This window comes from Mercenaria mercenaria, chromosome 10 (assembly GCF_021730395.1).
Source record: "Mercenaria mercenaria strain notata chromosome 10, MADL_Memer_1, whole genome shotgun sequence".
Taxonomy (NCBI): domain Eukaryota; kingdom Metazoa; phylum Mollusca; class Bivalvia; order Venerida; family Veneridae; genus Mercenaria; species Mercenaria mercenaria.
The window spans coordinates 53705241-53732297 of NC_069370.1; the positions used below are offsets into that span (position 1 = coordinate 53705241).

The 27057-nt window shown below is 33.2% G+C and overlaps 2 protein-coding genes across 2 annotated transcripts in view; one reads left to right on the plus strand and one right to left on the minus strand.

The window, feature by feature from the left end:
- LOC123560727 (macrophage mannose receptor 1-like) overlaps positions 1-8888 on the plus strand; it is a 47678-nt gene extending 38790 nt beyond the window's left edge. The window contains exons 35-45 of the mRNA XM_053553111.1: positions 398-526; positions 1306-1475; positions 3113-3212; positions 3570-3662; positions 4334-4476; positions 5050-5227; positions 5839-6114; positions 6415-6594; positions 7001-7083; positions 7249-7372; positions 8260-8888. Of these exons, the coding sequence (XP_053409086.1) occupies positions 398-526; positions 1306-1475; positions 3113-3212; positions 3570-3662; positions 4334-4476; positions 5050-5227; positions 5839-6114; positions 6415-6594; positions 7001-7083; positions 7249-7372; positions 8260-8468 (1685 nt within the window). The 3' untranslated portion in view covers positions 8469-8888. The remainder of the gene's footprint in view (positions 1-397; positions 527-1305; positions 1476-3112; positions 3213-3569; positions 3663-4333; positions 4477-5049; positions 5228-5838; positions 6115-6414; positions 6595-7000; positions 7084-7248; positions 7373-8259) is intronic.
- LOC123561535 (uncharacterized) overlaps positions 8887-27057 on the minus strand; it is a 39480-nt gene continuing 21309 nt past the window's right edge. Inside the window, exons 9-16 of the mRNA XM_045353983.2 lie at positions 26290-26478; positions 24165-24551; positions 18223-18423; positions 17817-17956; positions 17278-17367; positions 16592-16740; positions 16030-16151; positions 8887-11271 (exon numbers count right to left, since the gene is read on the minus strand). Of these exons, the coding sequence (XP_045209918.2) occupies positions 11123-11271; positions 16030-16151; positions 16592-16740; positions 17278-17367; positions 17817-17956; positions 18223-18423; positions 24165-24551; positions 26290-26478 (1427 nt within the window). The 3' untranslated portion in view covers positions 8887-11122. The remainder of the gene's footprint in view (positions 11272-16029; positions 16152-16591; positions 16741-17277; positions 17368-17816; positions 17957-18222; positions 18424-24164; positions 24552-26289; positions 26479-27057) is intronic.

Sequence of the window (27057 nt, forward strand, 5' to 3'; positions counted from 1 at the left end):
GAGATAATAAAATAGACATCATATTACGTGTTTAAAATGAAACATAGAAGCCACAAGAAAAAGACACATTGAAGCTTTCACGAAAATTTGGAAGTTATCAAGAAGTTTAAACACTATTTTTGATATAGTGAATTTACGTATTTTGTTACAAGTTATTCTTAGGAATTTGTTTATCGTAAGAAAATTGAAATGAAAGTGGACTATTATAAACAACGTCAGGTCAGCTGTCTCCATATAAATATTTTACATTGTAAATTTCCTTTCATAATTTTTAATGGTTTCTGAAAAATGATTGCTGTAAATGAAGAGTGAAAATAGCCTTATTGTTTCAGTTTACTAGAAACTACTCTAAAATGCATGCACGTACTTATTCTGTGTTCGATTTTCTGTTTACTAGGAAATAAATGTTTCTATATCGGTGGTGCAAATCCAAGTTTACGGTTAAATTACACGGCTGCCTACCAGTTGTGTAGAAAATTTGGCACCGGATACGATATTGCCAGCATTGAAGACATTTTTGAGCAAGGTAGGTAATTTGCACGGATTATGTGAAGTAACATTCGCATAAAGAAAGATCATGTGTGTATGGTCGACAATTAGATATATTAACATTTGAATTGCAGTCTATTTTAACTTTTCAAAGACATACAAATTGCCAGTCTTTCACTCAAAGTTGTCATTCTTCCAATTTTTGCTGTAATATTTCTTTAACCTTCATGTTGATGTAAAAAATAATTCTGCATGTGAATTCTTTGAACGATTTTATAAACGTTGGATAATGATTGTACAAAAAAGAACATTAGATTTTATTGAACTAATTAAAATCTAAAATTAGTTTTAAAATGTACATATTCTTTATGAAAATTATATTTCATTGCATATCTAAGGTTGAATGCAAAATTCATATAAGATAAAGAAAGAGTGAAAATAGTATTGCATTCAGTCGTTCTATGAGTAATGTTCAGAACGTTAAGAAGGTATACACTCCCGTGAAGAGACCTCCCATATTCAATTCGTTGGCGTCTGGCGTCTGATTTCTTATATATTTCAAATACAGTATCATGGACATTGATTACTTCTGTTCGCTTCACTAAAATTGTAAATCGATGCTCATTCATAGATTATGACAGAAATAAATAAAACATACCCAAAGTAAGTATTATAGTAGTTGACTGCATCTAATTTCATGTACTTCTAGCAAATATCTTCTAGTGTAGTCTTCATCCCCGAAGTGTCCACATGGGTTGAAGTGATACATCGCTCATTTGTACGCAAGTTCTGTTATAATGCACTTTTACGCTTCAGAATTTATTTTGACTATGACAAAAGGAATAACATACCCTCTTTGGATCGGTATGAACGATAGACATGGAAATAATAAATTTTACTGGCAGAATAGTGCACCAGTATTGTTCACAAACTGGGATAGAGGAGAGCCGACTAGCTCGCACCAAGGTTCACCGCAGCAACATGTAGTATGTAATTACATTGCATCGTGATAAATAATTAATATGGTCGTATTGGCCTGCTTTTGTGTTTATGTCAACCCTTTCTTTATATTCAGACCAAACTTAAACCGTACATTGACAAAACTAAACGAGTTACGTTAGAGTTTATAAATTGTAATGCCTAGATTTTCTAAATAGATGTGTATTATAGGCTTGTTGTCACACACAATGTCTGGCCAGCATGTAATAACTTAAAAGTACTTCGCAGTAAGCAGCTAGTATGTGTGACATTTTCCACATATCGATAAGTGTGCATTATTTATGCATTTTGTATTTTCACATACACACATTTACTTTTTGCGGAGAAAATGTAGGGATAATACACGTTTTTTTTGTGTATTAACGTCTGCAGAAGCCCGCGGGATTGTTTGTGACCGAGACCGAAGGTCGAGGTCACAAACATATCCCAAGGGCTTCTGCAGGCGTTAATACACAAAACAAACGTGTATTGTCGCTATTCTTGTATTCTTGCATAAAAAAACATTACACGACGACTAAATGCATTGTTTTCATATGTGATGACTTGACGATTCCGGTACATTTTTTATTTACCATTCTTGTTGTTCTTGGAAACGGTAAACATGTTTTAAATATCCATAACCGGGGCACACATAACAACAACACTACTAAAAGCGTGATTTGAAGGTTTTTGAGCATCTTATTTTTATTTTTAGTTATTACAAACGTTACATTACACATAATTTTGCATATAACTTAAAAATTTGATAAACAGGAACATAATTATTTTAACAATAACAACTTTACATTCGAATTATTTTGAGTACGAACAAACAGAGTACGGATGAGTACGAAGCTAGTGACTAGCTTTCGAGGTTTATTATATGAATTCTGCGAAAAATCAGGTAAAAACAAACCGACTGATACTAACAAAAATCATATCATTAATATAATACTTAAAAACGGACAATAGCACAAGTTACACGCGATACTTATTTATTCACAGTTATTTACAATAACTGAACAGACGCTTTGTAAAGGGAGTAAACTCTAAGAGAAGCTAGTGCGTACATTGATGGGGGCAGTACGTTTTGGGTTGCAAACTGATACAGCTAAACATACTATGGATTACATTGTATCTATAATGCTACAAGAAGAGGTTATTATGGAAGAAACAAGATGCAGATGCCAAATGTCAGTCTGCGCAGAAATACATACATACGTCCCTGGCAAAGCATTTCAAAAATAAAAATCATGTATTAACAGCACGTGAATTGCCTTGTTTGCACACGATTTTTCTCCCGTTTATACATGGGAGGATCCAGTGAAAAAAGTAGTTTTTATGCAAGAATTAATATTAATACACAGAAAATAATTACAATACCATCTGTTAACAAAAAGAGTTAAAATTCACTAGTTTTCATATAGTGTGCCCATTTTTAACATTTTACAGCAATCCTACGTACTAAACAAAAGACTGTATGCGTATAATTAATAAGCATTTTATTTATAGTATATACAAATAACAGTTTTACTGCTAAAGTCTGTACGTTTACATCTTCTGCTCACGTTTGCAGATGTGTTGTGTACTAATATACACCTAATATGAATTAGTACTTATATGCACATGTACTCAACTTTTACAGCAAAATTGTGTACTTATGCGCACTAGTGCAAGCCATGCAGGAAGATGGGCTGACCAAGCTTGCTCGCCAAAACTTGGGTACATCTGTCAGTCTAAACAAGGTCAATTTTTATGAGATTTATGCTTGAATTGTGATCTTAAGTAAAATGGAAGGAAATATAATATCTTCATATATAAGATATTGCAAGAGTCTATACAAACTGTGATGTGTTTTTTTATTCATTAATAATATAATTTATTTAAAACTGCATCATCTCCTGTTATTTATTTGGTAATCGTTCTTGAGTAAATTGTGGATAGAAGATGCAAGTTTTTACCTTTCCTTATTCCTTATTGGTAACTAACATTTTAGACATAGGGTAGTTGGTACTTGTCTCCATCCATACGTTCACAAGCTGATTTTTGTATTACTTGGACTCGTAATGTTGTTATATGTTCTGTCTATTTTCGTGTTTTAGACCCCAATTTACCTGTAATGAAACCACCAACCGGTAGCTGTAAGACAGGCTACAGTTTTTACATGGGCAGTTGTTACAAAGTCAGTAAAACATGTAAGTAATTTATAGTTGTGTGGTTTAAATGTGTGTTTCGGATATAAGACAAGTATCATAAAAAGTTACAATAGGTTGATTATGTTTCTGGTACCTCTATATCTGAAGTATGCAAAATGTTAGTGTACTAAGTTCTAACACGACCGGATTTATTTCCCTATTAAACAATGAAGACCGGAAGTGTGTGTTATTATGCAACAAAATCAGACTTATTACGTCATAATTATTACGCCATACCGTTAAACGTCATAGCAGCGCGTTGGAAAAGAAAGCCCACATAAAGCCGGTAAATATTTGGTGGATGTCGTCAACCTTAATATTGTGTTAGAAATAATATATATTTCAAAACTGTGATTTGTTGTTAAATAATAATTGTCGTTCAGATTATTATTATTATATCACTCGAGCTGCGCCAAGTCCAAACAATTTTTTAGTCAACAACAAACTACTATTTAGGATATATTATTTCTTAATCAAAATACGTTACTTAATTTGGAAACTGTAAAAACAGGGTCAATGATCAGAGAGTCACAGTCATGTTCACAAAGCGGCAGCACTTACACTGAAACGATATAATGGCGGATGACTGCGTATTGCGAATATAGCAGGTACTCGTTTCTTCGAGTTGAAATTCATTATGTACGAACCTGTTTCTTTTATCATTATTATAGCAAAGAATTGGAATGACGCACAAGCCGACTGCAAGAATGATAACGGAAATCTGGCATCTGTCACTAGCATCCAGGAATCAGCTTTTATACATGTTCTTGTAAACGGTGCTTTTCAATATTGGGTCGGTCTGTCGGACACACAAGTGAGTATCTAAATCTGAACGAGCCGTTTTCTGTGCAAAACATGTACTGAACAGTACTTCAGGGTCTTAATCGAACATGTATTAGAGTATTTATTATGTTTGTTTTGTTTGTTTGTTTTGGGTTTAACGCCGTTTTTCAACAGTATTCCAGTTATGTAACGGCGGGCAGTTAACCTAACCAGTGTTCCTGGATTCTGTACCAGTACAAACCTGTTCTCCGCAAGTAACTGCCCACTTCCCCACATGAATCAGAGGTGGAGGACTAATGATTTCAGACACAATGTCGTTTATCAAATAGTCACGGAGAACACACGACCCACCCGAGGATCGAACTTATGGCCCCGCGATCCGTAGAGCGACGCTCGACTGAGCTCATGTAACTTGCCTTATTGTCCTCAAGCAATATGACAGTATGTATCATGTTTCTGTAGATATATTTGTAGAGAATTTAGCATTGCCTTCTGTTTTGATCCTTCATAGATTTCAAATTTGTGGGAATGTCTTTTATAAAACTTGTTTGTAAGACATTTTGCCGACATTGTAATATTCTTACGTCAATAATACATCGTACAGACGAGAGGACTTTATCAGTGGTCGGATGGTTGGCCAGTATTTTTTAGTAACTGGGGATGGAAGGAACCGTCTTATGGTCGGAAAAATACAACAGGGTGTGTTTTAGTGAATATGAGAGGCAAATGGAATGATACAGATTGTACGAGAAAGCTACATTACGTCTGCAAAATATCACAAGGTATCACAGGATTTTTTTTCGATTACAGTACATGTTTGAAAGCAAAATACTTAAAGGTATATTAGACCCGAATTTCAAACCTGAACAATTACTTCATATAGCTTATGTAAACATGAAATTAACAAGTTTATTTATACTAACAGTATATTTTTAGGTTTATAATAGAACACGCTGTATACATGTAAAGCTAAACGCAGTATAAATTTGTACAGTTTCTAAAAAGCTGGAAGTTTTTTTTAACAATCAACTACTAGTATTACTGCATGACATTTAATTATGAATATTGCTAAGCATAAAAGTTTGTTTATATATTTAGTTAACTAAAATACATATGATGAGGATTTTCTTCGTAAGTATATAAAATATTTTAGAGAGAGAAGATGGTTGTTGGAAATCTTTAAGCTATATCGCTGTAGGTTTTATCAGATCTTTCTTAAAGTAATAACTATCTGAGCATTAAAAAGCTGCAGTCATTAATTCCTAAATAAACAAAAATATTATTTTACAAACAAAACACCTGACTGCCGAAAAGTTGTCTACATAGATATTCACACAGCCCACAGACCTGAATGAGTTGTGATACTATACAATTTTAATTCAATTATTTACAGGTGGTCCTCCTAAACCAACGGCGGTCTCAACAGGAAAATGTTCAGATCCAAGTTCAATACCGAATGCCGCTAACGATTTCTGCTACAAAGTTTACGCTATTAATGGTCGATCTTGGCCGGAAGCAAACTATCTTTGTCAAAACAAAGGACAACAACTTGTGTCCATACATTCACAAGCTGAACTGGATTTTGTTGTTCAGTTAGTCAGACAGGCGAAAGCGCCAAATCCTTCATATAGACCAAACGTGTGGATTGGCCTTCAGCAAGGGGGAAAAGGTTTCAGTTGTTATACATAAAAAATATATAAGTAAATATATTCACTCTTTAAGACCGCTGGAAGCCATATTAAATTCCATAAGTCGCCCTCATAACTTTAAATACAAAATGAACTAGTAGAACAACTGATCTCGATATCATTTTTTTAGATCCTTTTATTACCACTTATATATTTTAGCCACAAAGAACCTACTTCTCAAAGTTTGAGGACGATTTATTTAAATAAGCCAGCCATTTTCAAATCTTCAAAGACGAAACTATTAATTCCTTTTGGTTAAACACTTTTTATTAATAATCAAGGTTCTTACAAATGGAGTGACGGGAGCACCATGAACTTCATCAAATGGAAAGTAGGGGAACCTAGTAACCTCGGTACTCATGGGCAACTTGAGCAGTGTGTCGAACTCGACAGAGACAATGCTACATACAATGATATAAGTTGTTTTACCAATAGAGGATACGTCTGTAAAAGTCCTAAAGGTATGCGTTCGTGTGTAATATATTTGATGAAAAATATGGTTGTTCAATCGCACAAAGGTTGAAAAGATAAGAATCAAATTAACTGGGCTATTACCACAAAACTTTAAGTGATAAAGGTTAAGCTTCATGTAAAAATACTTCAATGTCGGATCAGTTTTTTACTTACTAGTCTTTGAATTCTTTAAAAATGTAAAAATTGTCGAATTGTTTAAATGAAGATTCTCTTCTTTATGGGAGAAGTTAAATTTAGAAATAAGTGTTTTACATGTACTTTCGATTTAACCGTGTTTAACTTAAACTTATATTCTGTGTTATACTTGGTAATCATGCATGTTGAAATGATTCACTATGCTAATTTCGGTTTGTGTGTCAAGTCTTTTCGATATGATGGTCATATATTTTTCAGTAATGCCTTCGACCGCACCCTATATACCCGGATCAGGCGGCCCTGGACGTCCTACAGGAAGCAATGGCTTGCCGATATATGTGGTAAGTTTAGGATGATTTCAACTTAATATATTGCTTTCTTATACCATAATATAAGATAGAATAAATAAAAAAACTCACAATTTGTAAAATGCACTATTAATCCTATATAAAAGAGTTAATCAGTATCATATTTGATTCAATACACATGTAAAGGTTTTGTTTTAGGCTACCACAGGATCCGGCGGGGTTTTGATAGGACAAGGTTCGTCCAAGTTACCTAGCATCACAAATGCCAATGGGCAACCTGTAGCGAATGGTGCACTCGGTCAATCCGGTTCGAATGTTCAAAGTGAGAAAACGCCATTTTATTCAGTAGCAAAGCATGTACAATGTATAAAAACATACAACAATTTATATGATATGATTATATTGTTATTAGTATACCAGATTTATATAGCGCCCTTTTCATGATAAACACGTTCAAAGGCGCTTTAGATATAGCAAACGCAGCCACAAAGGGCACGAAATTCATCCTCTACTAGTACAGACAGAGCGACAAGAGGAACAAAGTGAGATAAATACCCAAGAACAGATAGCGAGAAGTTCTTTTTTGATGCAGACTTGTCCGGCTAACTTAGCCTAGATCTTTGCGAATAGACACTCTGGTTATCTAACGTGCCTCTAAGTTAGGTTGGAGACACTCGAGAGTATCTCAGAAATTCAAATTGCATGGACCGGGATTCGAACCCCGGGCCTCTGGATGTATACGCGAAGAAGAATTTTCCTTTTACATTTTATCTGCTTCAGTCTAAAACGTAAACCAAACCACTTTGAAAACGCAGCACTTCTTTACTCGCGTTTTGGATTAGATTTAGATTCCAAATTTCTAGGAACGTTCTTTATATGCAATTTATTCCTAACAAGAATTTCATAACAAAATATAAATGCATATTCATATTACTGTACACGTCATAAATACCTAGAACAAAAATGAATCTTACAGAATTCGTTAAAATAAGGTCTTTCGTATGATATATACTCATCAAATTAGCGAATACTTTTCATCAAAATTCTTCGTTTCCTATTGAAGTTTTCTACAGTCAAAAACAGCCTTATCACCGAGTTGCAGGACAAAACCTGTTGAAAAAAATGTTGCGTTTTAGATCAGTTCAGTGTAATTGTTTAAATATGATATTTTCTATAATTTTTGTTTAAAATGTTTCATTTACATTACAGCAAACAACTCAAACCTTGGACTGAGCAATGGCGGGATAGCTGGAGTTGTCATCGCCTGTGTAGTTATTATTGTTCTTGTAGCATTCCTTCTCGTTTATTTAAAGAGAATGGGAAAAATAAAGCCACCTGCATTCGATGGTTCATTAGGATTTGAAAACGCTACTTACAGTAGATCTAATGACAAAATTCAGCTGGATTCAGATGCGTAGATTGAAAATATGTGTGATCGCTGATAAATGCATTTATACAATACTCGTATCGTGTTAATACTCCTATTTATGTATGTATTATTGTCCATCATCGTCAGTAAAGTTACTTTACGGTGATACGCCAAATGAGGTATCTGTGAAGTGCAACCTGAATATTGTATACATGTAAATACACCATTCTAACATAGACAAGAATGTATCTTATTCTGGAGGTCTGGATATTCTGTGCATGCGTTATTTAACTTGTTATCATGATGTTCTACTTCTCGACAATTCATTCATGTGTTGCAGTATTACCTTATCCCAGGACATCTCTTATTTTAGCATTACATAGATATAATTATGTTTCAAGTTTTCGATGAATTTATATCATTCACATGTTATCCATGATATTTGCTACAAATAAATATTTGAAGAAGACTTTTTTTCACATTTATTACTTAGTCTAAATGAATATATTTACTCCCAAGTATCTACTATAATAAGAATCGTGGTCATGGAAATTTCTGTATCCACCATGTTAAATTGTAGACATACTCATGTACTTTAGATAGTCTGTATTTCTGTATTTTGTATTATATGACTTTCACAATCAGTGGTACATTCAATTAATAAAAACATGAAAAACAGGACAAAATACAAAACAATAATAACTATTGTTTGATATTTACGAAAAATGTATCCATACAATTTAATTTAATACGTTTCGCCGAAGTTTTAAACACAACTGCCTTCAAAATAATCGTTCAAGTGAATCTTTATTCTGCATCTTTAAGTACTTTGATTTCATTGAGGAATGAAAATTTCGAGATGCTAGCTAGATAGATAGGTAGATAGATTATTCAAACAAAAGGCAATATGCCTATGAGTTTACAACATGTAAATTAATGCAAATATAACATAAATACATGTACATGAACAGCATCAGTGGTATAAACTGACATGATGTATATATACAACTATGTAAATGTGACTCGTGCTGATGATTTAGTGAACGATAGTAGTGATAGGCACATACAGAGAAATCTAACAATACTATAATATTGAGACAAAACGGTTTTACCCGATTTCACATTCATAAAATAAGTTCTGAATCAATGCCGTCGCAAAATATTTACAAAAAGTAATATAAAGCTTTACAAATAATAAACAATGTATTTTATAATATATGAGCGAAACCTCTACAAAAATGCCAATCTTTTTTAGACTATGTTTTCAATAACAACATACCAATAATCATATCCAGACTGAATTAATACACTTTATAGGTTACACTCTGTTGTACACGTAAATTCTGTTCATATCTGTTTTCAGCTTCACTTTGCAAAACAAAAATAATGAGAAGAAGGATCGTCAACTTTCCATTTAGTTGAAATAGTGATTGAGTTGCATAGCTAAATCATAAAAAAGTGACTGGAACAGAACATTGCGTCAAACTAAGAGTTTTTGGTACGAAAGCACATGTTTTTATCTAGGCGTTGCAATAAATCAATTAAATATGAGCATGGCGTCGTTTTAATTATCTGTATTGCGGATTTATTTGTACCGCATTTAGATATTTTTCTTCCCTTGTATTCTGCGTGGAGAGTTTTGGAACGGTTATATCATATTAAAAAGTTTAAGTACACATAACTCTCTCTAAATATATAAAATATAATGTCAAATAAGTATCTTCTTTCTAACGTCTTTCGCATAGATCTTGATAAGGTTGTTTAAAGTAACGTTTCTGAAAATATGTTTTTGAAAAAAATGTTATCTTTCAATCAAAGTAAAACAGCAAAACTTTTTCAATGTAACTACCAATTCATCCCAATAAAAGAATTATGGCTTTTACAGAACTCTTTTCAGAGACGGAGGCAAAAATATTATTTGCCTGACACTAATTCTATGTAACCACAAGTGCTCGTCTTTTTGCTAATAGTGCGCCCTCAGCACCAACCCAATCTCCAACCCAATCCCCCACCAAAGAAATCCTACCACATCAAAAATAGGAAAAATAAAGGAAATCACTAGTATTAATGTTTAAACGAATGACTGGTATTTCCCTTATGTATCCAATACAAGAAATGGAGATTTATATTACGGCACACTGAAAATCACACAACCACATGTTCAGTTTTCTAACAATGCTCGGTACCAAACTGCATTTACACTGGACTTTTAGCAAATAGTAAGCTTAGTATGTACGATCAAATTATATTTTACTCAGAGGCAAACTTTATTGGTCTTTGAAAGTATCTGTTCAGTGTTGAAAAAACGATGGAGGCGCGCAAAAGTCTTTGATGACATGCCAAACTACTAAATGCCAAGTGTGTAAATGGCAGCACATACGTTAGCATGCACTGTTACTGAACTGGATGTTTGGGTTTGTTCTGCAGTGTGTCGTAGTAAAATCTTCATCGCGTTACGGCAACACCGCGACCTTCTCATCTATTAAAAAATACAGGTTGAAATTGCAAAACATTTATTGGTGATTTCCTTCAAAGTATTTGAACAAATTTTTTAGGAGGCAGTAGAGAACAGAGGAGTTGGAGAGAGAGGGGGCGGGGAACCCTGGAGTGCAATATAGGCAAAAAGACCCGAATGAAACTTGTTTTATAATAACCAGTGTACACTTGCTGATTTCATCTCAACACATTTATATTGTTCAGTTGTCAAAACTTTTCATCACTTATGGAGGAGTTAAAATCACTCCCATCGCTAGTGTGCGCACCTTCTCCAATTTGCCTTTCTTCACCTCCTATAAACATCATATCCTTTTGCATTCCTTGTTGCACACTAGTAGGTGTGAGATATGTACTATCTGCAATATAAAAGTTAGAATACTTTTAATAAAATGGCTTTGATTCAGCTTCAACCCATACGCGTAAATGAAAAAATATATCCAAAACATGCGTTATTGATTATACTGTAATTTAAAAAATATATATGCTTCGTAAAACAAAAATTGCAATAAAACAAGGCAAGGCAGTTTGATTTTTATATTTATAAGAAAATTGACATAAACTAAATGAAACCTGCTCAAGCGCTGATTTAGAAAGTTTTGCAGATTTCATATCTACTGTATACAGATAGATAATTGTAATTCATAATAGTTGTTACGCAACCTTTGCACTTTATCTTTCTAAATTAACTTTGTTTACATTATTTTTATTTTAAACGGCAACCGTTCGATATCGATCACATCTTGAGCATTTTTATGGTTTACCACTGTTAGTTCAGTTTCTCACTTTTTACAAAGGCTGCCGTGTTTATATCTTATTGATTAATTGGCAGGTTTAATTTTAAGGGTCATGCAGCTGCCCCGTATTTCGACAGCACACTAATTTGAATTTCATTAAGTATGGAAATACAGTTTTGAAAGGCAACACAAAATTGAAAATTTTCTATTTAATATTAAAAAGTAAATTGTGTCATTTTAAAGGGTCACTTTCCCATTGATTTTCTTTATTCACTTTTGTTTCCTTGTTATACTTTGTCTAGGCTTTTCAGTACAGAAGCGATATGTACATATGTCACTGTATGGTTTTGGTTTTAAGGGACTTCTGTTCATATAAAGTAATCTTTCCTATTCGATCTTTGTCCTTGATTTAGTGATTTTATTTTTTATACTTAACAGTAGCACCTCCACACCCAAAGTCACCAAGTTCGATTAGAAATATTTCACCGACGTAGTTTTTGAAAGATCCATTGTCAAGGTGTATTTTAACAAATAAGACTTTTTGCTGAGAACATACAAAAACAAACACTCTAATCAACACGGTACAAAAAAAATCAGCAGAATTAAAGCCGGGATAAAAATGAAATGATTGAAACTGGCAAGGCAGAGTTAAATCGGTTTTATCCATCGTCACTGTTAACCAAACTATATAAGCACCTCCAAAATAAATTGTAAATTAGTGCCATAATATCCGATTATGTAAGATAAAAACATTAAGTTAGCCTAAGTATCAACACACTGATGTGTTACACAACTTTCCACAAGTCCGAGCAAAATGAGCATAACCATTTAAAGTGCACGATTAAACATGATCAAGGGCACTATCCTACTCACTTACTAGAGATTTTGTGATGAAAGTTTCATTGTTCATATGCTTGAGTTGTCATCACAGCATCAAATAGGAAAACGTAAATTTATATCATTCTTTCAATGTGATTTACATGTGAACATTTAAGGATACAGCTTGAAGTCAATTAGATGTCACTAGATGCTATTTATAAATTATCATTTATCATACAGACTATAACTGTATACTAAAAGGTCATATAAACAAATAAAGACAGTTTCTGAATCTTTCTTGAATGGAAATGTTACATCTCACTAAATAGTTTTCAAATATATAAAATAATTAGCCATTTTCACCTTATTGTCAATTACAAACAAAAGGATTCTCTGGCCCTCATTTGCGTAACACCAAAAAGAAACTAAGTTAAATTAAAAGTAAAAGATACTCTAAACAATGCAGTACTGCGGCGATCCGAAAAGAGCCATTGTTGGTTTGCCCCTTCGCTATGAAGATTGTTAAAGGCGGCAGTGCAATAACACGGGGTGAGGATTCGATGATATGATGTAATAGCGCGGTAATACGATGCAAGGACACGATATCAAAATCGAACCTTTCCATCTTGTAGAATCTCAGTATCGCCCCTCAACCTAGGAGCGATGTTAGGATGCGAATGTGCCATTTTATCATCGCACCACGTACTTCCATAATATCGTCCTTAAGGAGGTAGGTTACCTTGTTACCAGGGTAAATTCAAATTAGTTGAACCGCAGCTATGTTTTTGTATTTCGTGTAATTTAATGTTTTAACTGCTACAATCTCAATTTCGTTTATCTCTGTCCCTTCAAGTACAATTTTGATCCAGGTTTGAAGTACAAGACCCCCCCCCCCCCCCCGCCCCCAAAGGTATTTCATATTGAAAGAAGAAGGAAAATACGATCTTTCAGTGTATTTTGGTTTCATTGTTATCCGTAGAAGTCTGCGTAATTGATAATTTTACTAGTATGTGCATTAGCTTTCTAATGTAAGCTTAAAATGTATATGTCGCGGGGCTCATATTTCCATGGTAACGCATTTTCTCTCATTTTTAAACAACTATGTATGAAAACGAGTTTTTCGACGGCTTAAGTGCCATTCTGTTAATGACCAATATGGGATATTTGGGTACTATTATTAGCAAAATACCAAACACTTTACATAGTACCCTATTTTTCTTAAAGTTTAAAGTAACCGTGTCAACAGAGATGTTTAAAATCGCTTTTATCTTGCTTTTTATAGTGATTTCTTTTAAAAAAAATATATTAAATAAAATTATCTTTCTCGTTAATGTAGCTTTAAAACATCTTATTTCTAACTTAAGTAATTTTTTTTCGCGTTATCTGCATTCATTTAAACAAATTTCACAGCTTAAAATACTTACAGCAGTACCCTACAAAAAATCGTTCTGCATGCTGCTATTATTCTCGTGGATATTGTTGAAATGCAAATAAAAATCCGAAGCAGTGTTCCTTAAACAGACCAGTGTCAACGCTTTTGAATTTTACATTTAGATATATAGGTCACGGGCTTCGTTTCCATGGTAACATCAATTTAATTCAAGAAACCACAATTTTCTACTGTAATTTGAACAATTGTAGAGCTTACTTTTAGTATATAAGTAACAAATTATCAACGGAAACTGAAATAAAGGTATTACAAATTAAACTGCCTGATTATTATTTGAAAATGGCCGTAATAAGTAACCTTTCATCCAACTATATTCCCAATAACATCAGTTAGCAGCATCTATTTTCTCACATTCCGTATAACATTTCAATATAACTACATAAAAGAAGCAAAATATTGATCATAATTCAGAGCGAAAGACTCGTAAAAAATATTTCAGCAAATAATGGCTGTTTCAAAATATTTCAAATAAAGAAAATGCACAGAATTACGTACTTTCAAAATAAAAGCTATTAATTTAGCGCGGTAACCGACACGTAACGTCATGACGTCAATGACGTCATTTTAAGGCAACACTGTTTTGAAACGTTTCTGTGGCAATTTATTCATTGTTTCTGCATTATTAAACCATGGTGCATCAGATCGGAGACAGGATCATGATTTTTTTTTCAGAAGAATTGATATACAAGCACATTTAGTTTGTCGTAAACGTCGTCGTAAATCGTCACGTTAGCTTCCGGATGGACATGCGGACATACAAATATATAGGTAACGTACCTCCTTAAGTCCTAGGGACGATAGTACAATTATACGACGTACAACGCGAGAACAAAGGGCATTATTAACATTACAATATTGGACCCTCAAGTCAAAGGGACAATAGTGCGATCATAATTCGATGCGAAAAGGTAAAATAATGATGCGAATGTTGATAATTCACATTCGCATCATGTTTTCACGTTTTCGCATCGTATGATAGCTTAATCGCATTATCTTCACGTCTTCGAATAGCATTAGCACACTATCGTCCTTACCAATCTATACGGTGAAGAGGCGAAACAACAATGACCCTACCCGAACAATGTAAAAGAATGCCTAATTATTCGTTATGTGTGAGATACTCTTGTCGGCCTTAACCAATGAAACATTTCAATATCAAATAAAGCCTGTTGGAAGATTTTTGCCTATCTTGTTTTCTTTGCAATACCGTTTATAAAACACTTAAGGCAAAAATAAACTATATAACGGTTTTTTTTCTTTATTCGATATATTAAACTTACAAAATCTTAAACTTAATAAGAGAAGTTCAGAAAAGTTGGCGGTCATGTTTGATGCAAGCATAATATTTTCAATCAAACAAACACACTGTAAAATCAGTTCAAAACGAAACTCCAAATTGTAGCTGTGGTGCATGTCTAAAGTTTTCATGACAAATTCTGTAGTGCAAAATATGTAAAGAATAGACCTAGCATGTGATTTTTTTTCCCAGAAACACTGAGAACGGACATAATACGTCATCATGCAAATACTATTTTCTTCGCGCCATTTAGTGTCTCTATATCTGAGGTACCAATTTACTAAATAGCAAGCTTCCTTTATTCTATAAAAAACTGACAAATTTTAAAAAGATTGCAGCACACACCAGGATCATGTCTTTTACTTACAGTTTCCTGAATAAAAACCAAAAGAAAAGTAGGGGTCATGTTTCATCCATGCGATGAAAATTATCGGCCAAACAAATACACTGCAAAATTAGCTAATAAATGAGAACACAAACTGAAGTGGTATGTACACGAGGTTTCCACGATAAATGGTGAAGGGCTGTCAAAATGTCAATATACGTCTGTCATTTGCTTTTAGCGGGACACTGCAATACAATATCTCTAAAACTTACCTGAATCAACTATTTGTCGTGATTTTTGTTTTGCAATTCAGTGTCTGTAATCATTAAAACAGCTATCATCTTTACTTTACATGACCACTTACCAATACATTTATGTACATTCTGTAGTTTACATGATCATTGATTCTAGCGTTCTCATTGTGAAGTTCGTATGACTTTCTACCACTTCATTCTAATGTGCGATAGATCAATAATTTAACTCACTCACCTGTTTGCCTTTTACTACTACGTTTTCTGAATACTATAATAACTATAATCAATATCAGAATGATCAAGCAACAAACTCCAATCACTGCCCCAAGTGCTATAACAGTCGAATCCGATGATTTTCTGAAATTAAAAACAGCAGACACCAATCTTAATAACATGTATTATTGTATCCGTTTTGAATTGTGTTAAGATTCTTATTTCAAAAAGAAATCTTTTTCAATAAAAAGATATTTGATCAGAAAGAAATCTTCAGTGGATGAAGAACCGAACAGACGTACGGTCCGTTTGAATTAAGACCTTCGTGATTAAGTGTTTAAGGTCGTTGACTCCTTTGCTTCTCACCGCTGTGGATTCGATACCTTCGGGTCTGCTCTGATTGTGTTTGATGTGCTTGCCGTAATTTAGGTTTTCAGTTATTCAACTTTAAAACTTTACTTGACTGCTTTTTACAAAGTCATAGTATAACTATGATTTACTTTAGTTTTACATTTGTCCGAGGCTTGCCTAGTCTGAAGTTATTTTCAAATGTAAAACTATATGAAACGATTGTTAAATCTTACTTTGCTGTTGGTTCTGTGGTAGGCGGTGCAGGTTGACATCCCTGGCAAGCTTTTTCACTCGGACAAGTGGACAAAGTCTTTTCGTCAGTCGGGTAATCTATTTCGTTCTTCGCAAATTGTAGACCACCATTAAGACTATAAGAACCAACCTACGTGAAACAAAACATACATAAAAATAGAAGTGCGATGGCGATTTTAATGCTGAGGAAACCAATTTTTATGATAAAAAATATTTGTACAAAAATGTTTTAAAGATACAGTCATAACAGAACTGAAAATGACTGATATATCTATATTATAAAATTATAAGTAGATCCTTTGGAAGCATAAAATGCAACCATGCAATATAATATCAGACTCCGTTTAACTGACACTGTTCATGTGCGGAAATGAAGAGCAGCACACATCCCTTAGCACTCCTTGGCGTATTTCTATTAAACAATAGATATTAAATAGACTTTATGATGCCACAGAAAAAGGAATTATAACAAATTTGAATAACTGAATCCACGTACTTGGAGACATTTTAAGGCCGCCACACTGCATGTAGATAGTACTAGTAAATAAAATCTATAAGAAAATCATTTGGAAACATCTTAATTGAAAATAGATGATATTTTTATACTGCGAAAAGATCGTTTAGAAGAATAGAATGCAACCAAATCTTTGCAATAAATAGAATGTACCGGAGTGTAAGTTCTCGAGGTTCTGTCTGCAGTATCTTTTATATTGTAAACTTTGTATCCCATGAGGCCATCTCCACGACTATCATAGATCTATCAATATAAATATTTATTGAAAATTTGGTTGTAGAGTTAGGAAAAGGTCATAGTCTGGGTCAGATTTCTATGATCAATTGATATGAGCATGTCAAAAGATAATGTTCTTCTGAAAAGAACGTTTAAATCACCAAATTAAATTTTAGGTGCGTTTTCTTAAACAAATAATGACTGGAATCCAGCTTAAGTGTGTGTATATAAAAGATAAAAAAAACTACACTGATGAATGGATATTTGGTCATCTTCATCTTGGCCAACGTTTGGCTTTCTTGGTGCTATGTTTCTTGTTCCACAGATTGCCTATTTCCCATTGCACACATTAAACATTCATTGATATGCATACACTTAGTGTGCTATTAATTTCGAATTGTATATTTCAAATTATACACAATAATTTGTCATTGGTAAACATGTACGCTTTATGCTAGTACGGTCTATTTAATTACCAAAATGTCTCCAGTTCCATATATGTTCATCTTGACATTTTTGAGCACTTTAACAAAATTGTTTGGGTTGGATACAAAGTCTTCACATAACTCTTTGCTCGAGGATGCCCCGCATGTCTGCTGGTAGAAGGTAGCAGCACCTGAAATGCAGTCGTTAATTATAATAAATAATCATTAATCTGGAACATCTCATTAATATACTTCTAGAGATCATCAGTTGTGAATATGTCATTTTGGAAAACAGAGAACTGGTCATCACCATCTGTTTAATTCTTCGAACCGTTTTAGATAGCATATGTATACTGAATGTATTGGTAGTGTTTTAAGTACTAGCAGAGGTACAGTCTCCAAACACTTTAAACACACCCAATGTTTTAATAGTCTCTGTTTTGTCCTAATGACTCACCTTTCAGAAACGAAATCATTGTGTTGAATACAAAGATGCACCAAGGGTCTGATTCGAAATCCACGTCTGAGACAGGTAAAATATTATCCACGCATTTTCTGCTGAACTTTTTGTCGTAGCTCCAATCAAAGTAGCAGTCTTGCCTATTTTGAATATACTCTTCAAGCCATGGGTCTGATGCGTTATGTGTTGGTTCTTGAACTGCAGATTGAATGACATTATTTTTCAGAATTGTTTGCATAGTTTTTTTAAAGTATAGAAACCGTTAATGGAAAGAAGATATACGTGAAATACTTAGAGGAAAATATACTACAAACTATAAGAACATTAACTACAAGTTTATTTGATCGATTTTGAAGACAACCAGACTCAGAATGAAACACTACCATTCATTCGTCATTTCCAAAATGGTACTCGAATGCAACTAACTGGATTTTATACAACGGACTTGTCTCCTCTTGAAGCATTGACTCAGAAGGTCAATATATTTTGGGCCTCCGTGGCCGAGTGGTTAATGTCGCTGAACTCAAATCAATTGCCCCTCATCGATATGTATTCGAGCCTCACTCGGGGCGTTGAATTCTGCATGTGAGGAAGCCTTCCAGCTGGCTTACGAAAGGTCGGTGATTCTACCCAGGTGCCCGCTCGTGATAAAAATAATGCACGCAGGGGCACCTGGGGTCTTCCTCCACCATCAAAGTTGGAAAGTCGCCTATAATTGTGTCGGTGCGATGTTAAACCTAACAAGGTAAATAAAAATCAATATATTTAAATGCCTCAAGAACGATAAACACACCAGATGTGAAACGGCAAAATTTTACACCTGAAGTTTAATGTGTCAGAAGTTTTCAACAAAATAGATACTGTCTCTAATAAAAGGACCGAACCAAGAATATTTTATAAATGGGACTCCGAACATAAGAACAATTTTGTAAATGATATTTCCAGGGATATACACAACCTTGAAGCAACTTTAACTGAAAAAATAAATAACAACGAAAGCTCTGATATATTAACGAATATTTTTACAGATTTCTTTAATGAAAAGGGTAAACCTTACTTTGAAAAAAAGTCCACGACACGTGGTAGCTACTTTTTTAATACGGATAAAAATACTAAAAAATGGTTTGGTGAAGAATGCAGGAAAAAGCGTGAGGTTTATTTAAAGGCAATTTATGAATTTAACTTAAATAAAACTGATATTACCAGAAACAATCTGTATGAAAAAAAGAAAGATTACAAATCGACTTGCAAAAAATATAAACGAAACTTTAATAGAGAACTTGGCAGAAAAATGAACGAAATGAGACGGAAAACACCGCGTGAATTTTGGAAAATGTTTAAAACGAAATCTGCAAATCCGAACGGGGATAATATAACTATTAATGAATTTCATGAACATTTCCGAGGGTTAGCAACCGAATCTGTTTTAAATGAAAATGCTGAATGTAGCGAGTTTTTGCTTGAATTTGATAATGATGTATCTCACGAAAGTATCTTTACTGAATTAGATCAGCCAATTACCAGAGATGAAATAGTTTCCGCAACAAAAAATTAGGATGTAATAAGTCGTGTTCACTTGACAATATTTTGTATGAATATTTTAAAGAAAGTATTAACGTTACTGTACATGCATTAGAAATGTTTTTTAATCATATTTTGAATACAAAGGAATTTCCGCGCAGTTGGTCAACAGGTTTAATTGTACCATTATATAAAAAGGGTGATTCATCGGACCCAAACAATTATAGAGGAATTACGTTGATAAGCTGTTTTGCTAAATTATTTACGGTTATTATAAATGAAAGACTTAAACGTTGGGCGGAGAATACTGATGTGTTGACAGATGCTCAGTTTGGCTTTAAACAGAATTATAGTACTGTCGATCCTATTTTTATATTACATCCGCTGATAGAAAAACAGATTAAAACAAAGAATAAATTGATATGTTGCTTTGTGGACTACAAAAAGGCGTACGATTTAATTGATAGGAATTGTCTATGGTATAAATTAATAAAATCCGGGGTTGATGGAAAATTGTTTGCTATTATTCGTTCTATATATGATGATGTAAAATTATGCGTTAAACATAAGAAGGGAGACAAATCAGATCCAGCAAACTACCGAGGCATTACATTAATAAGCACAATGGCTAAAATATTTTCATTAACTTTACGAAATAGGCTTAACAAATGGTGCGAGGAACAAGAAATATTTAGCGATTTTCAGTTTGGGTTTAGGAACAAAAGAAGTACTGCAGACTGTGTTTTTATTTTACATAATATTATACAAAAGTCGTTATCCAAGAAGCTGCCTTTGTATTGTTGCTTTGTGGATTACGAAAAGGCTTTCGATACTATTAATAGACAAGCTCTTTGGTCAAAGTTATTACAAGTTGGAGTTAGTACAAAAATGTTAAATATGTTAAAAGCAATTTACTCAAATGTATCTGCTTGTGTGAAAGGTTTAAATACAGTTTCGGATTTTTTTCGAAGTGTCACTTGGTCTAAAACAAGGAGAACCTCTTTCTCCTATTCTATTTTTACTTTTCGTGATTGATGTAGCGTCTAATATAGACTTTAACGCATTGACCGAAGACGATTTGAACCAGCTAAGTATATATTTACTTATGTTTGCTGATGACATTGTATTATTTACTACATCACCTGAAAGCGTACAGGCGCAAATTGATTCTCTGTATTTGTATGCGTCACAATGGGGCCTTAAGATAAATATTAATAAGACAAAAGTATGTATTTTTAGTAAACGTACAGTGAACATGAATTTTGAATGGCGTATAAATGATGAGACTTTGCAAGTTGTAGACTCTTTCTGCTATTTAGGGGTACAATTTAGCCGGAATGGCACTTTAAAAACGGCAATTAAATGTTTGTCTGAACAGGCTTTAAAAGCTGTGAATGGATTGCATTCTATTTTTTCAAGATTAAATTTTGATGTTAAAACAAAATTAAGTTTATTTGATAAAATGGTTTCACCAATTCTATTATACTGCTCTGAGATATGGGGAATATACAATACTTTAGATATTGAGAAGATTCATACACAATTCTGTAAAAGGATCTTAGGTGTGAAGTATCAAACTTCGACAATGGCAGTACTAGGGGAGTTAGGACGCTATTCCTTGACTACTTTGTGTAAAGAGCGTGTGTTGAAATACTGGCTTAAAGTTATGTCAAATCCTAATTCTATAATGTACAGTATATTTGACTCAGAAAAAAGATTTATTGATAGTGCTAACTGTATACCATGGGTTAAAGCGGTGAAAAGAATTCTTGATAGCATAGGATATAGTAACCTTTGGGATAACATAGATATCAATGTAAACTATTTTCCATTATTTCAGAGGAGAGTAAGAGATCAATTTATCCAAGAATGGCATGGGTCTGTAGTTAGCTCTCCGAAACTTGAATATTACATTAAGTTTAAGACAAATTTTGAATTTGAACCATATTTATCCTTTATTAATGATGACCAGCTAAGAAGGTTATTGACTGGTTTTCGACTTTCTTCACATTGCTTAGCCATAGAAACTGGCAGATATACTGGAACTGAAAGAAATAATAGAATATGTGAAAAGTGTACACACAATTTAGTAGAAACAGAATACCATTTTCTAATGACATGTCAATATTACAGAGAAATTAGATGTAGATATTTACCAAGATTTTGTCAACTTTGGCCAACTATTGAATATTTACTAACTTAATGAAAAGTGAAAATCCAAGAACAGTTATACGCCTTTGTAAATATTTAAAATATGCATTTAAGAAACGCACAGTGCATATTGATAATATGTTGTAATGTGTTGTTTTGTTTACAGATTGAAATATCATATATACGTGCATGCTATGTTTAAACTACATTTTGTTCTGTTCATTGCCAAAACCATGCGAATGGTGATTGCAATAAATTGTTGTTGTTGGTGTTGTTGTATTATGCGTTAAACATTTAAATACTCTATCAGATTTTTTCAGTTGTGAAGTCGGTTTATTCCAAGGGGAAATAACTTCTCCGATCATGTTCTCTCTCTTTTTGAATGATATTGAAATGCATCTACAAAATGATATTAATGGGGGTATAACGCTTGATCAATTATCTATATATCTGTTATTATTCGCTGGTGATGCTGTCTTGTTTTCTGAAACAAAAGAAGGGTTACAATCATCTCTAGACAATTTACAGTCATATTGTACAAAGTGGAATCTAACAGTTAATGTAGACAAGACTAAAATTGTTGTTTTTAAAAAAGGTGGTAGGTTAAAACAAGATGACATATGGTCGTATTCTGGTGAGGTTATAGAAATTGTTCAGAACTTCAATTATTTGGGTATTGTATTTTCTAGCGGCGGTTCGTTTATACCAGCGACAAATGCCCTTAGCGGCAAAGGATTAAGAGCTTTAAATTCATTGCTTAGTATTACAAGAGATTTAGACATCCCCATTGAAATTATGTTCAACCTTTTTGACGCATATGTATTATCAATTTTAAATTATAATTGTGAAGTATAGGGCTTTATTAAAGCAGACAATATTGAACGAGTTCACAGAAAATTTTGTAAATGGTTATTGAATGTTAAAATGTCAACTAATACATTATCATTATACTCAGAATTAGGTAGATTCCTTTTATATATTGAAAGGTACGTCAGAATAGCTAAATACTGGTTAAAATTACACGGCAACAAACGCCATAATTGTATTCTCTCTTCAATTGTACAAAATCAAGTGAATGATGTCATAAGAAATTAATCTACAGTAAACTGGTCATCGAAAGTAAGAGATATATTACAGAATGCAGGTTTTCACGACGTATGGTTATTTCCAGAGTCAGTGAATATAAATATTTTTATACCATTGTTTAGAGCTAGACTTCGTGATATATATATTACACAATGGCGGTCAGATATGGATTTATGTTCATCTTTATATATTTACAACGAACTTAAACCAACTTATGAAAAATCAAAATATATATGTGTGTTAGAAAATAAAAATCAGAGAAATGTTTTAGCCAAAATAAGACTTAGTTCACATAAATTAATGATTGAAACTGGAAGACATCAAGGTATCGAACGAAATCAAAGAAAATGCACACTTTGTAATTCTGGCGATCTAGAAGACGAATTTCATTTCATATTGGTATGTCCTTTATACAGTGATCTGCGTAATACATATATATCCAGGTACTTTACGGTTAATCCAAGTGTTTATAAATTCATACAATTGTTAAATTCCGAACGAAAAACAGTACTCTGTAGGTTAGCAACTTTTTGTTTAAAAGCTTTTCAGAGACGCGATAACGCATAGGTTAACATCATTATGTTTACATTTTTTTAGATATAATAATAAAGAAAAAATGTACTTTTTACACTGGTTATCTTTGTAGCGACACTCTCTAGCTATTTGAATTATTATGCTGTGTTGAATGTTAAAAATCCTACATACCCTTGACTCAAACTACTTTATCCATTTGTTAATATCTCATTGCATGTATTGCTATATTATAATATGTTTGTTATGACGATGAGTCTTGTACTTAAGTCAAATAAATTTTCTGTTCTGTTCTGTTCTGTTCTATTGTATGATATAGTAAATAGTCCAACCTTTTGTTAATTTTCAGTTTGCGCTCTTGGATTTGTTCTGTCGTATCAATTATTTGTTATACACTTTCTGAATGGTTTGCCAGCTATTCTGACAATTGATTTTTGATAATTGATCAGCAAGCCATTACATAATTGTTCTCTACATGATATCACACATACACTATCACATATTTCAGTTTTTTCAAGTTTTGACCTTAGCCAAGTAAAACTCTACTGAACCATTGACCGGTCAATAGCACAAACTATGGACCCATATTATATTTATAAGGAGTCATGTAAAATATGTATTTATTTATATGTAATAAAATTATTACATACCTTTAAGGTATTCTTCCAAATAGGTATTTTTATCCATTTCAACAGCTACTGTGATGGAACCTTTATTGATATCGTATTGCAGTATGTCCGTATTCTTCCCCCAAGCTTCAGAGCCGATGAACTGAAATTCTCCCCGTTTCATTTCTGTATTCATATCACGCATAAAAGATTTTACAACGTGAGAACGTAAAAACACTATCACAAGTTTAGCGTGCGGTTTTCTTCGGAGTGTTTCATAGTGTTCATAATATACATCTTTTTCCGTGACCAGAATCTCCTGAGCTATACAAATAAGGGCTTCAGCAGCGGCGGCGACAACGGCATCACGACCACCTTCTCCATATGCCCCTTCACTGTATACTATCTGTATATATTCCCCGCCTAGTTCTGAAATACAGATTTAATAATGTAAATGCACAGCAGAAGCTATAAAAACTTTGGAACACAGAGATCAAGAGCTTCCTTGGTATTTGGAAAGCGCGCTACTAGACATTTGCGAATTGAGACAAAGTGGACTGTGATCAATATTTGAAGGGGACCATCTCAACATAACTTAATTATATCATGTTTCAAAGGGAAACGTGTCCATAATGGTGATAAGGTCTGGATTACTATGCCACCACTTTGCGATGGGAAATATAGAGTTTGCTTTGTCTGTCCGTCCGTCAGGAAAAGATTGTGTTAAACATATCGCCAAAAGTATTTGACTTTCCGTCATTACACTTTATAAAAACATTCTTCTACATTAGAAGTTTGTGAGCTGAGACAAAGTGGTCAAGGCGATTTAGTGTGACTGTACCGTGTCCTTCGTCCGTCGTTGTCGTCCGACGAAAACATTTTCGATTCGAACACTACATGTATATAGATCACAATTCTGGCCCAATCGTATTACGACTTGGTCAGAATGTTTGTTATAATTATTATGTTGGACGAGTTTGAAACTGGAATAAAAGTAGACATCTATGTCTCTAGGTGGTTAACACAGTTTTCTATGATTTGACATTGTGATCTAGGTTTTAATCCCAGATAACGCAAAATTTAGATTGACCTAGACTTCACGAAGGCGACTATTTTGACTTAATGTAAATATAAATCAAATGGAAATATTGCATTATAGTGCTAAGAAAGTTTTTTAACCTAGTTTAACTTTGTTACCGACACAAGATAACCGTTTTTTAACTTGACCTAGGTTTATAAAAAGACAAACTTAAAAGACCAATTTTTATGTAGTTTATGTAGAAAATAGGCCTATATTAAGTATTAAGAATGATATAAACTAGTGATCTGCTTAGATATCTCATCCTAGATAACCCTATTTTAAATTTGTTCCACAATCTATAAAGAGAAATGTTTGACTAAGTTTCGTGTAAAAAGTATGACATCTGGACTGTTGAGGAAGATATTTCTATGATTTAACTTACTGCCCTACATTTAAACGCCATGTGATAAGATGATAAAGTTTCAATATTTACCTAGACTTGATTAAAACAAACATTATGACTATGTTTCATAAAGATAAGGCAAGCAGTTTAGTCTCTAGAGTGTTAACAAGGCTTGTGTATCGACTTAGTGACCTAGTTTTTGACCAGGTTTCAAAGTTAACCTACATTTGATAAAGGTACCTATTCTGATCTGGTTTCATACGATCCAATAGAAAACGTTAACATTTTTCCTATGATAAAATATCTACACCCACTTTCTAATGCCAGATAATCCAGTTTCATCTAGATTTCATCAAGGCAAACGTTCTACAAGATTTCATAAAGAATTAAATATCGATCATGACCCCTAGTGTGTAAACAGTGTTTTTCGATAATTTCATCTAAAGTTATATTGAGATCCCTTCACCCCCCTAGCTTCATGAAAACTTGATCGTCCCAGGTGTTCACACACCACTTCGTCTTAATTTGCAAATATCTGATTGGTTAGCAGGCTATAATAAACAATGTATTACCAAATATCTGAAATTTTAATGAAGCGTCATCCTTAAAAATGCATCTGAATGTAGATTTCAAATAGAAAACCTACCGTTGAAAATACTTATAACACTGTCTAATGTCTATCATATATTCTGTAAACATTCTTAAAGTCAGTTTTAGACAAAAATGCAGAAGATAAAACAGACCTTTGACAATGTCTATCATTGCCTTTGCTTGTACATTATCAGGTGTAATAATTCGTAAGAAGTATGGGTACAGGTCTTTGTTGCTGAGGACAGGATTTGTAGACGAGTAGCTTATCTGTACAAACTCAAGCTTTGTAAGTTGCTCGGCAGCTGGTGCGCTTACATCTGTGGATTGTCCGCCAACATAACCTGTGTAAAAATTTTGAAGTTGTTCGATATAGTTGTATAAATAATTCATTATTTAAGAAATAATAAATATGTCCCTATATTTTATCAGTTAATAAAATAGGGGCAGGAGTTCGGATGCGTAATTATTAAATCAAAGGGGTGTAGCACCGTGATTTAATATTCCACCCAAAACGACCCCCCTATTTTTTAACTGAAAAAATTATTGGAAAATTTTTATTATTTCCGATTCAAATCACGCAAATTTTCGCATTTTACGCATACTTTTTAGCGTGGCAATGCTTTAAAAAAAACCTCCCACGAATGGAAAGCGTTGCTAAAAGGGAAATTTTTCCCGATTTTCAGTAAATTTTAACTAAAAGTATTAATAGTTCTGTTTGAAAAGTTATCTTAAATAACATTTAAAGGTGGATATAGAAATCAGAAGAAAATATTTCTTTAAAAAATTTATCTAGCATTTCTAAAAAATATTCACGCACCCATGATGACACTGAAAACATACACGCCAGAACTTTGCGGCATAAAACACGTAAACACTTGGTCGGGAAAATTTGGAACATAATTTATTTTTATTTTACGGCA